Below are 13,500 nucleotides of genomic sequence, written 5' to 3'. Positions count from 1 at the left end.
CCACAGCTGATGTGCTCCTCAGTGCAGAAGGCCCTGTTTGAGGAGGAGGACAGGGTGAAGAAGCTGCAGCAGAAGGTGGCGGCGCTGGAGAAGCGCAACAAGCAGCTGCGGGACCGGGTGAAGAAAGTCAAGAGGTCTCTCCGGCAAGCCAGGAAAAACTCCAGGCACATGGAGGTGGTGAACAGAAAGCTCAGTGAGAAACTTTCCTCTGCAGGTGGTCAAATGCCCTATATTAACTCTTTGAAGCAGGAGAACTCCCACGGTACCTACCTGAAGGTATAATGCAGGGTAAGTGCTCAGGCCCGTGGGTTTTGTCTGCGTTAGAGCAGGGTCTGGCCCTCACACCTTCTCTATGCTGTGCTTCAAACCTTGCATGGAAAATGACTCTGACCTTGCTTTAGACACAGTGCCAGATTAAACAGGAATGCCAGCTGGATTTGGCACAGCCCACAGCCGTGTCCTGCTGTTCTCAGTGCACACAGGGCCTGACAATCATCTGTGCTTCTCCTCCCTCACCCAGCTGCACCTCCAGCTTTAGGCCGTGCTTGATGGAAGTGCCAGCCCAGACCTCTGGGCTATTGACAGGCACTTGACACAGGAGCTCCTCCTGCCAGTTTACCTCCTCCTCATGGGTGGGCAAGCAAGGCTTCCCAAATCTTGGGATCTAAAGAGGGATGTGGTGGGAAGGATGAAGGCATGGATGCCCTTCACTCCCTTATCACCCCCAGGCTCTCGGCCTTGAGCTTGACTGAAGTCCTCACCCAGTGCCTGGGCATAGGCTGTGTCTGAGACTCAGGCAGTTTGTGACCCTCTTCAGCACTAAATATAAATGTGCTCAAATTGTCTTAAGACTGTCCCTGTATTTCTTTAAATATTCTAAATCGAATAAATAACAACTTTTATTTTTCCAAAAAGTGCCTCAAAACTCTCAGTAACTCCCCGAGTGCCTTTATCCCTGGTCAGCCAGCTGGGTTGGAAACCACATCATTTTGGGACTGTGTCTAAGACCAAATCCTGCAGTCAGGAGTGGACTGAGCCTATGAGCGGGTGTTGGATCAGGCCCAGCAGGCAATTTCAGATCCCATTCTCAAGCAGGTTTAATTACAGTGTGGACAAAGCTTCAAGTTTTGTAATCACTGAGGTATAATGGAGGTTGCTGGGCAGCCTCATTTAGTTACATTTAAAACCTGTAGAGACCACATCAATATCAACAGGGCATTAAAAATTTAGGTAGTTTATATATGTATATATTTTAAAATCCTATAGAAAATATTTTTATTACACATTTGATATAGTCTAATTTCTTAAAATATGAAGTAAAACCTGTTTCTTGGTTATCTCATAAAAAAGAAAAGTCCATCATATCTTTTATTAGGCATTTAGAAAATCACTTCTGCTCAAGCAGTGTGGGTTTAGGCCTCAGTATCCATGGCTGATAATATTAGTGCTTGAAACTATCCCTGCACTTGGAAAAGCCCATATCAGCTTTCAAATGTGAGCTTCAGGCCAAGCAGAACACAGAAGCTGACTCTCATTACCTTCCAGTTTTGCTCCTTTTGGAAATACATTTTGTTTTCCCCTCTTGAAATAATATTGGCATTTTTAAAGATTCTGACTCCTCCTCCAGCTCCACTGGTTTCAAAGGATCCACCTTCCACATCACCAGAATTTGAAATGTTTTCTGCTGGAGTCAGCAATGCTGTTTCCTGAGAATAACTACAGAACTTAGGCTTCCCTAGAAGCCATCAAGAGATTTTAACTCCGCAATTTAAATCCATAGAAAAGTAACTACTTTTTGTTGTTTTATTTTCTGGCTTCTAAACTACTGTTTAAACAAATGAACTGATTTTCCTGGCATAGGTATTAAAAGCTTGTGTTTTAATTTTTTGTCAAGAAAAATATTCCCTCTGGTATTCATTCATGTTTTATAAGTGTTCGTATAAAGCTGAGAAAGTATAATTAATATAGTTAAACCTTTGCTGTTCTTACAGATTTTCCAAACACAGTGTTGAATATCTTTTTCTTTTGGCTGGTATTTTTGTTGCTTGATGAAAAGATTGGAATTTTCTTCCTGTTTCCCCCTTTGTCTTCCTTAAAAAAAAAAATTAAAACATTTTGTTCTCCTTGTAAGTTTTGTAAGAATTTCATTTATTCTGCAAAGAAAACAAAAAGAACCTCCCAAAATGCAAAGTCCAAATGCAACCCAAAATGCTCTCACTGGGTACAAAACTCAAAAAGTGTTGTTTCCTTGTGAGGTTTTTTTTTTCCTTTCATTCCTGCTGGGGTTTGGATCATTTCCAGAGATAAGGACTAGCAGTCAGATCAGTCACAAGTTAACCCTCTCGACAAGTAACAGGGGATGCCAGACCTGAATAAAAATGCCATTAAAGTGTCAGCACTGAGTGCCTGTCCCTGCTGGTGACACTGTCCAGAGAGGGACCAGGAAAGCTGCACGTGCAGGAAACACAAGAGGAATGAGGAATTTGGGTTCTGTCCACCCAGGGCTGGTACACATCACAAAGCTATGATTTTTAGACCCACTCCGTAGCAATTTCAGGGATCAGCTCATCTGGAGACCTGCAAAAAGGGCAGAATTTCATGCCATTTCCAAGAGTAATGGGAAAGGCATGGTTGAGTATGTTCCTCTTGAAAAACTATGAGGGAAGGGCTGAGATGCAGAAATGAAGAGGAGGTTGGCATAGCTGGGTGGGTTCACAAGAGATGGTGCAGAAACCCAAAAAACATCCTGGTAAAAAACAGAAAGACAAAAAAATTCCCCATTTTGTTAGAAACAGCACCAAATGTGTCAGTTCCCCCTTGAGAAGTTCAAAGATGCTTTACAAATTAGTAACATCTGCTTTTTCAAAACATATCAGGAGCTTGAAGGCTGCCAGAGCATCTGCAGGACCAGTGCTAGGGGTGACCAGAGCAGCTGGACACAACTGGAGACAAGGATGGGATTTTTGGCATCTGTCTGCACTGTGGGGATGTTTTTGTGGACAAATAAATTTTTCCTGATGGATACAGAGGATGACAAGAAGTGAAAGAGCAAAATTAATAGTAACAGGGCAGAGTAACTGTAAAAAGGATGAGAAGAGGGGAGGAGAGGAGAGAAAGAGAAGAGAAAGAGAAGAGAAAGAGAAGAGGAAGAGAAGAGAAGAGGAAGAGAAGAGGAAGAGAAGAGGAAGAGAAGAGAAGAGAAGAGAAGAGAAGAGAAGAGAAGAGAAGAGAAGAGAAGAGAAGAGAAGAGAAGAGAAGAGAAGAGAAGAGAAGAGAAGAGAAGAGAAGAGAAGAGAAGAGAAGAGAAGAGAAGAATGACAGAAAAAAACAGCAGAGGGGAAATCATTCTCTTAGGGATTCTCCTCTTTTAACCATCAACACATCCCTCTTGTACTATTTCTGTCATAACTTTTGCAGGACTTGTGTGTCTCACAGAATGTAAGTGGATAATTCAGATGGTGATCTGCACCCAAAAACATCTTAAGGTTTTAGACTTTACCACTGAATTTTTCTGGGGTTTTTTGAAAGTGGATGTTTATAGAAGAAAGTGTATAAAAATAAACTTTTCTCATAAATCCCAATTATCATCCTGATTTAAAAACCCTACCTGAATAACTGGGGAAGAACCACAAAGTGAGGTAGGATTCATGGGGAGCAGACACTGTTAGTAGCTTTCTTTGCTCCTTAACACCAAAACCATTGAGAAAAAAATTACTTCCTTATGTTTGAATAATAACTTAGGGAAATAGTCATGTTATTCTATTTGGGTTTTGGCAGAAGGGGGTTTTGGAACCAAAGAGCACATCAGGGTTTCAGAGTTGTATCAGTAAAGCCCATTTCTAATACACAAGACCTCTTGCCAAGCTAGGTAATCTCCTATTAATGAGGCAGAGGAGCCCAAATTAATTTCTGAAAGTAGGAGAAAAAACATAGAGGCAAAACTGTAGAAAGCAGATGAAACTGAAAACGTGTCATTCTTTCTTATAACAAATCCAAGTAATTGCAAGGAAATTTCATTTTCCTCCCTATTTAACCCCAATTATTTTCATTTAATCACAGACATGCACCTATTTCCCTCCAAACCAGCCTGCTTTGAGTGTGAAACATCCTTTCCAGCATGTGCTTGGGTTCAGGCATGCTCCTGATCCCCCAGACGAACATAGAGAGCAGGACAGCACATCCCAGCACACGTGGCACTGCTGGGAGGCTCCCTGGCCCTGCAGGACACCAGGCCATGCCAGCAGGGATGTCTGCAGGGCAGGCACAGCAGGGATTCAGTGCTGTCCTTGTCAGGAGTCATCTTTGGGGGATCAGGATTTGGCATGGATGATGCCAAGCTGGGTGAGAGCTGGGAAGTGCTGATTTGCTTGAGGGTGGGAGCTGGACAGGCTGGTTTGGTGGGCTGAGGCCATTGCATGAGATTAAAAAAGGTGAAATCCTGAACTTCAATCACAGCAACCACAGCATCACAGGCTGGGGGAAGAGCAGCTGTGTCATGGACATATTTTCTGAAAATTCCTTTGCTAGGATTTTTTCTCCTGAGAAGCTGAGAAGCCTCAAAGGAAAAGAAAAACAATAATTATGTGCTGCTGTGGAATGCAACAGGTGCATCTTTGATTGGTCCATGTGAGTTGTTTTTACTTGGTGACCAATGACAGCTGGCCAGAGGGGCAAAACCACTTCTTTTAACCTCCATAGCTCAATTTCTTCATCCCTTTCTCACCCAGGAGGTAAGAGTGGGACTGATGGGAGATGCTCCCATGGGGTCACTGGTGGCTTGGGAAGAGGTCAGGGGATCCTTGTGTGGAGCTGAGCCAGGATCCACCAGGCAAGGGCTGGACCAAGCAAGAAGGGAGGAGGAAAGCACAGACCAGCAGGGTGTCCCAGATGGCATTTCTGTTCCATTTATCCTGCCCAGAGAAAAGCAGAGAGCCCCCAAGGTCACAGGAATTTATTGATCTGCCATGGCACTAAACCCCAGGCTGACCATGGAGAGGATGAGCTGCCTGTTCTCTGCTCACCAGCCAAGGACAAACACATGGCCACATCAGAAGGGGGCTTGCTTGAACTCTTCCCATGCACTTTCATGGGAACAGGGCAACTGTTTTGTTTTCCTCTCTTTAATATTTCTCTTATGATTATTTCTGAAATACTCTGCTTGCTGGAGACTTGGCCTAAAGAGATATGGAAGAGAAAATGTCACAGACTGTTGTCAATGAATTATTTTCCTTATTTCTTGAGGCCAGGAAAAGCAGTTCTTGCTGTAGGAAAGCAGATCATGGGTTATGCTGTCTTCAAATTACGTGTTTCAGAGATATTAGAAAATACAATATGCACCTGTAAGTACAGTGTGTTTGTTGGAAGCTGGCGGCAATGAAAACCATTTCTTTAGTAAAAAGAAAAGATCTCATAACCTGATATCTCTTTTCTGGTCCATACATAGGTGATTCAAGCTCATTTCAGGATTACAATCTATTATTTTTTACAAATACAAAACATTTTGCTCCACATGAACACAAGAAGAAGAGCTAACTCCTGCCTTAGGAAATGTACCTTATAATTGTGTCTGGAAGCAGCACTGCTCACCAGGAGAGCAGGGCAGTTGTGACTTTACAACATTTTCAGTAGCTGTATTGACAGATTGAAAGTTTCTGTGCTGATGCTGGTCTCTGCCTCAGTGCATGGAAAAAGTACTTTCCAAACTGTGAACTGTTTGCAACTGAAAACCATTTTCTTTTTCTCTAAATATTTCTACTGATATCTAATCTATTACTTCTGTGGAAAACCCACAGCAATTCAGGCAGGTTACAAGCAATGGCTGAAAATTCTTCAGCAGATGGTGAGCCAAATCTCCTTTTAACCACTGGTCAGTGGAGGATCCCCAGCACTGTACCATGGTTGGGTGGCACAGTGCAGTGTGATGGTCCCACTTGCCAACAGCCTCTGCCAGAAATCACCATCTGTAGCTACATCCTGATGTCACTTGGGAAGTCCATTCTGTAGCCACATATTTGATACCTCACCCTACAGCGACAAAAACCATCATCAGTCTGAGATTGCTCCAAGACAGAGTGCATGGTTGAAAAATAAGGAAGAAATCCTTTCCTGTGAGGTTTGTGACACAGGGGCATGGGTTGCCCAGAGAAGGTGTGGATGCCCCATCCCTGGAAGTGTTAAAGGAGGTTGGATGTGACTTTGAGCCACCTGGGATAGTGGAAGGTGTCATTGCTCAGAGCAGGGGAACTGGAAGTGCAGTCAGACCTGTGGGCAGCCTGGGGACAAGTTTGGGGTTCCAGATCCAGCCCTCATCAATGGAGAGGGGTACTGCAATTGGAGCACCAGTGACACATCTTCATTCTCTGCACTGACTCAGGGCTAAATGGGCTGCAGAAAGCAAAATGTAATCACACTGTTTAATTAAAAGATAATGGAAGCTTTCCAGCCACATCGTTACAGCCCATGCAGAGACAAAATTCCCTGTTCTCCTAGAGGGATAAAATAAAATGCACTGTCACGCTGGGGATCAAGCTGATCTGAGCTTCGTATTCCTCATCTGCTGTACTCTTAATTCTCATTGCTTTTAATTGACTGCAGATTTTCCTTGGGTTTGCAAATTCAGTTTTGAAGCAGATTCTTTGTGTTCTGTATGGAACAGGCTGTAGGGTGTATGAGCAGGGCTGGTGGGGGGCTTTGCACTGCTGGTAAGTAATGATGTTTTCTCTGCAGCAGGAGCCAGGGTCAAGTGAGATGCTCAGTACAGTGCTTACTGATGAGCAAGGAGTGGGAGGAAGCAGCATATTTCCAGCCATAAAACAGGGGGACATGAAGAAGTTACAGGCAGCTTTGGCAGCACAGAGCTCATTAGCCCAGTGGGTAGAAAATGCATTGCAGATGCAGCAGCCCTGCTGGAAATCCAGAGGGGAAGAGCTGGGAAGGAACAGAACTGGCAGCTGCCCGAGGTGATGGAGGGCAGCCACACCCATGATTCTCATGAGTGTCACAACACAAAATGGGGACAAAATCATCCTTCTCATGGGTGGCACTGAGTCCTCTGCCTAATGTGTTCATCTGGGCACCAAACTGACAGCAAAGAGAACGGGCCATGAGTCAAACCTCTGGGGACACGATGAAAGACCTCAAAACCCACAGAGATTTGGGCTCTCACAGCAGGAGGGATCCCAGCATGTACTCCAGCCACTGGGCTGAAGTTCTCTTTTGGGATATAAGTAGGTTTTTAGGTCTTCTTCTAAATGACTTGCTTGCAAAGTTAAAGGAAATCTGAGAAATGGGAACTGGAACCAGATTTTAGCTTCATATTTTACTGTTCTCTTTCTCTTTTCTTTTGTTGGGATGTTTGCTGAGATGCTGGGTTTTCTCTTTCTGAAAACATATATTTGGAGGAAGAGCCAAGGACACCGCAGATTGATTTTCTGAGCTTTGCTCAGACTCCATAATACAAGTGGCAATTTAGTAGGATAAGCTCATTCCTTTTTTCACTTTTATGGATTTCATTAAGAAGCATGAACAGGCAAGAATTCCTCTAAGCAATCATATTACCAGCCTAATTTGCTAGACTTTCATTAAAACAATTAAAGATAGAATGATGCAGTGACCCAGTTCAGGACCCAATTAAGACTGAATCAATAAATCAGTAGGTTTAAATCACCACCATAAGGCCACAGACAATCAAAACAAGTTATGAGGCTGAAGCTGAACAGAATGACTGCATTACATTGCCATGGGAGAATTTAAAGAATTAAACACTTTGCAGTTGAGGTGCTCTGCTCATATTGCTGCAACCAGCTTAGTGACAATGGGCACAACCTGGTACAGTCCATCAGCTGCTGGGGCCATGGCCTGAGTGCACAGCACAACAGCCCTGCCAGGCCATCCATGGCTGTAGGTATCCCTGGACAAGGAGACTTCCAGGAACAGGTGCCAGGACCCTGTCCATCTGTCCAGCCACATTTGGTGCTAAATCATCTCATCAGTCTGTCACCACCTTTTCTGCACAGGGGAGTGAAGCCCCCAAGGTGTCCTGCTAACAAACCCATCTTAACCACAGCTGTTGGCTCTTTCCTGAAGGTCTCTGGTGTTCTTCCAGAGGAATTGCTGGACAGTTGGTTCTTTCCATGGATTTAATGGGAACCATCAATAAACTCAAGCACGTGGTGCCCTCTGCACACTGCAAATACTTAGAGAGGGAAGAAGTTCCTCAGTTCAAGCCTCCGAGGTGACTGTCGGTGGACTCAGCAGTGAACTTAATGTTTGGTGGCAACAAAGCTGCTTGTTGTCTTCAGAGTTCAGCCCTAGATTGATCATAGATGAATTCCCTCTTTAGATACTGTGACCAAAAAGTAATTGAAATTAATTTACATGGTAAAAGCCTATCATTTGAGTACTGACAAAGCACAGCAGAATAGTAACAAACCTTCAATTAATGTCATGTTTCCCTCTGCTTTAGTTTCCCTCTGCTTTAGTTTGATAGAGACACTGTAATAATAGAATAGAATAGAATAGAATAGAATAGAATAGAATAGAATATATATTGCATTCTATTGTATTGTATTACCATATATTATAATTCCAAGTATGTGTCCAAACACTGTGTTCTATTTGTTGAGAACAGCAGTTCATCTATCAACTCCCACTGAAGGTCACTAGGGGCTCACCATAACAATAATTTTGGTTTTTCCATGTAGTGGAACAGGGCCCTGATTCACTTAGGTGTTACACTGAGCTGTGTTGGGTCAATGACTGGGAGGGAAAGTTGCATTTCGGATGCTACTTTGAGCAAATGCAAACTTGAAGATGTGATATGTGATTCCTAATGTGGTTGGTACCTGCCCAGCTGGCCTGTAACAAAAAGAAGCATTAGTTTGAGATTTATTATGCATTTCTGGTCACTGTTAGACTGCAAGCTGAGGCACAGATGTGAGCACAGCTCTTTCTTCTGCCCTAAAGAAAGAAAATGAAAAACATACAAGAGTCTATATGGCGCCAAAGAAAGCACAAAGTTCGTGAGCTTGATGGGAACAACAAATTGCCTCTCAGTTCTATTATTATTAATTTCCCTAAACAAAACACTTTCATGAAGAAGGTAAATGAATCATTAATTGACCGTAACTTTATCAGAATATTGAAATTATAAAAAGAAAAACCCCAAAGATTAAAAAAGCAAAGAAACTCTTGAAATCAGGATATGCAAACAAAGTTTGGAAGGCAGGAATTTATCCCATCGTAATCCAGAAAGCCCAAACAATCTGGAAATACTCAATTGAACACTTGCAGTGATGTCCATCCTATCCAGATGGTCCTTCTTGCCCACCCCCACAGAAATAAAAAATGGTTATCATCACAATAATTCAGCATGGTTGAGAGGGCCCACCAAACTCAGATGTGCTAGGCAGGGCAGGGCTCACACCCATGGTGACGTAGGTGAATTTTCTCCCTGAGAGGTGTCCAGAGCTGGGAGGAAACATAAAATGGTGGGAAGAGTGCATCCTTTTATCCCTGTGCCAGCTTAGAGTGTCCTGGGATTGCTTTTGGGCAGTGCAGGCCCCTGTTGCCTCCCCATGGAAAGCTGCCCAGAGGGATCCTCACAAGACCAGGATGGTTTAGTGGATTCACAGAGCTGGGAAGGTTTGGCCTGAAGGAAGAGATTCAATGTAGGCATGATCACAGAGGGCAGGACTGTTCACAGTGCACAAGCACTGATTTGAAAGCTCTGTGCAGAATGTACCTTCCTCAGCACCACCTGCTCCTGGAGCACAGGGGTCTATCCCTGCTCGGCCTTGATGGTTCTCAAAGTTGTGCATCTGCACTTTCTCTGCTTCAAAAGGTATCACTCATTCAAAGGTATCACTCATCACTCATCTTGGCTGTGCAAGAAGAGCTGCCACAGCCCACTGGAGCCCTGGCTCTGGGAAAGGACAGTTCTGGAGAGCAGGAGTGAGAAATGGTGCTGGTGTAGCACCAAGAAATGCTGGTGTGTGGCACAGGCCAGGCCTCAGTGCATACCCACACTCTGAAAGCCTTCAAAGTAAGGACAGTCCCCTTCCCTGCAGTGCAAACATGGCTGTGGATTTTGGCAAGGTTGCAAGCAAAATATTTTCTACAGTTGCATCTTGGTCTTGTCCCTCTGGCTTCTCTGTACTGATGTTTTATCTCCCTTGTTGCAAACAGCCAAGAATTTGTGGCTGAGCACATAGCAGTGAAGAAAATATACAAAGATGAAGTGAATATTGACATGACATCATCAGGATGTCATGCAAAAGGACTTCAGTGGTCATGGGGTGGCCTTCTGCCCAGTCTCTCTGGGAGCTTGGAAGAGCCTGGTGGGCTCAGAGTGACCACTGAATCTATGGAGGAACCCATGGCTTTAAAACCAAAACACGAAAAAGTTTTCCTGGCTGAGATTTTAATTCCATGGTGAAATGTGGGATAGATCTTTATCTACTGGAAGTGCCAAATGTGAGCTAAATCCAGCTAATTTACACACAGGTGGGGATGAGGTCCTCAGTGTGAAAGGAATGTCAGAGTTCAGACTTATGTCACATGGGAAAATTGCACAGTCTTCTTACAGGATCTGCTGCTCCTCCTGACACTGCAAATCACGTGCTTGTGCCTCAGTGTCACACACCACCTCCAACAAACTTCCAGGCAGCAGTTTTGTACATGGATGTACTTTTCCAAAGGTCTTTCTTGCCATGGATGTGTTTTTTCCAGAGCACAAATTGGAGGGTATCTCACCTGTCCGGGTACAACCCACAATCAAAATAATTCTGAGAACACAGCTGCTCACCACAGCTTTCAAATACGTATATGTTGGTTCATGCACAAAATAAAAGCTTTATAAGTAATTTGCCTTTCTCTTTATATTGCTGTGAGCTGGCCATCATCACTGCTGTTTGTTTCAGCTCTGTTACTGAACCAGGTGTCTAAGATTACCTAGCCCTAGCCTCAAGCACAGGCCCACCTCCCTGCTGGGCATACTGGTTTTGCCACCTATTTTAAGGGGGGAGGAATTCTTGTGTGCCAGTGAGTGAAAACCAGAAGATAAGAAACAACAGTGGAGAAAAACAGGAGGAAAAAATGAAAAGCAAGTCATAAGACATCCCAGGAAGAAAATTCAGCCAATGATGGAGCACACTCAGCACTCTTTGGAGAGCGTGGCTGACTGCAAGGGGACTCAGAAATTCTCACTGATGAAAATCCTGTTTCCTTTGATGATTCCCACCACAGGGTGTGTAAGTCACCAGGACAAACTCAAACATGCAGCAGTCTCCACCAAGTACGTGTCCTTTCCCCAGCCCCACAGAGATATTCTCAGTTCCCAGGAGACAGCCATGTCTCCATATGTTGATATTCAACACCATTTCCATCGACAGCTTTAGGAAAAATCCAAAGGACAAATCATCCTTTTTATTCATTTCCCTATGGAGTGAACTGGGGAGAAAGAAAATCTTATTATTCTTCTTTGGAACATAAAGGAACATCATTGCATAAAACACAGCAGGGCAGTGGAGCAGCCACAGAAATTATTCACTCCCTTTCTTGCACGTGTGTGGAGACTCATGCATTCAAAATCACCAGACTTCACATCAGGCTGATTTAATTGGATTTATTGGAGGAAAACAATTAGTCATCCCTTTAAATTGTCATTATGATAGAAATCTTGATATGTATACATGATTGTCAAGGCAGAGAACCACTTGCGATGTAGCCCCATGAACAATTTGCAGAACTGCAAACTCATTACAGATAAAACTTTTGCAATGCCTTAATACATGCATGGAGTAAATACACATTCTCCCTTCTTTTTGGACATGGATGCTGTTATGAACTTGTTATCAATCACAAGACCTGCAATATTAGGCACACTGACATTCCTTGATTAAGATTAAAGCCTTTGTAGAAAACATGCTTGCATTTTCATTAGAAGTCAACTGAGGGATGTTTTGCAGTTGGGGATATTTGGGGAGTCACTATTCTGGGCAGACTAGGCTCTTTTTTCCCACTGTTTTCTGGCTCAAATAAAATACCTATCTAAAAAAAGGCCCAAATGGGCCAAAATATTGTTTCTCAACTAGAGGTCAATGTACACCAGGTCACTGATGTTGTGTTGACCAAAACATGAGACACACCAACTGAGCTGCAACCTTCCACCCTCTTCACTTCGGGGATCATGACTGATCTAATGAGACTCAGCATGTGTGATGCCATGCTGGGCTCAGGGGATGCAAGATGAGAGATGGAAAAGCTCAGAGCTGCTCCAAGCACCCCCCCCAGAGCTCCCACCCACCAGGACCCACAGCACACATCAAACCTCCTCAAGGAGCCTCACACCAGGTGCTGCCTCAGCAATCTGAACCCAGGTTGGTTTACAGCTGTAACTGATGGTTTGTTTTGTTGCCACACAGTGATTTGGCAATGGCACAGCCCTGGCTGAGCACCAGCCTTGAAGGGGGGCTCAAGACTTCTCAGTGATTTTGGCCACCATGGAGAATAATTTCCAAGGATGGTGCTTGCTGCCCAGGCCTGCTGCTTGGCATGCCCTTGCCAGGAACATAGAGCAATTCCCAATCCTTTCAGATGACTCTGCTTTGAGTGTTGGGAACTCAAGGATTTTCCACACAGCAGCCACTCAGGAGCTGGGACCACAGCCCTGGTGATGCCCCTAAGAGGTTTGGGCTCGAGCAATCCTGTATCCTGCCTTGGAAAGACCAGCACAGATGAAAATGGGTCAATGACTAAGGGAAGAGAAGGCAAGGGCATGGTTTTCATGTGGAAGAAGGGAAGTACCACACCAAACTCTTCCATGGATGAATGGGATTATTTGGAGGTCAAGGATTAAATGGTAGTATTTAGGTGGTGATGCTTTGGAAAGGATGGGATAGTTTAGCTCAGCTCTCTGCCCTATTTTGTGCAGGCAAAGAATCACAGCATTTTGGTCCCCAAAATGCAGTTCATTCTGCAACAGGTGAGAAAGAACTATCTTGCAGGCAGAGGAAAACACTAAGAATTGAGTGAACCAATCTGAATTTTTGCTAGGAAAAACAAACCAAAAGGAAAAAAGGAAAAAAATACAAAGAGACACACCAACATGTTTCTTGGCAGCTCTGAGAGTTAGTGACCCAGGGAAGGAATTTTTGATGCAGATCAAATTTGCAAGTGTTGTATTAAAAAAGGGATTCTCACCTCCCCAGCTCCCTGCTTCTACACCTGTGTATGTGACTGCTGCCTAATTTTAAGCTGCTCTGGATGGTGACTCTTCCTGTACATGCTGCACAGAACTCAACAGAAAGACAAAATACATTGCCAGGCTTTGCAGAATATCTTGTTTACAAAACATCAGCTTTTGCATTTACTTAAACTTAACAATGGATTTCAAGTTACAGATACATTGAGTCATTTAAAAGCAATACATGGAGGTAACTCCCTCAGACAGAAGGTTGGGTTGATGTGGGTAAAGAAAAGGCTCAGGAAATACAGAACCAG

At 43.8% G+C, this 13,500-nt stretch overlaps 1 protein-coding gene across 1 annotated transcript in view; it reads left to right on the top strand.

Moving 5' to 3' along the window:
* CCDC3 (coiled-coil domain containing 3) overlaps nucleotides 1-2,086 on the top strand; it is a 35,839-nt gene extending 33,753 nt beyond the window's left edge. The window contains exon 3 of the mRNA XM_005489293.4: nucleotides 7-2,086. Coding sequence (XP_005489350.1) covers nucleotides 7-282 — 276 coding nt within the window. The 3' untranslated portion in view covers nucleotides 283-2,086. The remainder of the gene's footprint in view (nucleotides 1-6) is intronic.
* The last annotated feature ends 11,414 nt before the right edge of the window (nucleotides 2,087-13,500 follow it).

This window comes from Zonotrichia albicollis, chromosome 4, assembly GCF_047830755.1.
Source record: "Zonotrichia albicollis isolate bZonAlb1 chromosome 4, bZonAlb1.hap1, whole genome shotgun sequence".
In the NCBI taxonomy this organism is placed as follows: Eukaryota; Metazoa; Chordata; class Aves; order Passeriformes; family Passerellidae; genus Zonotrichia; species Zonotrichia albicollis.
This window is presented reverse-complemented; position numbering and strand designations above follow the sequence as displayed.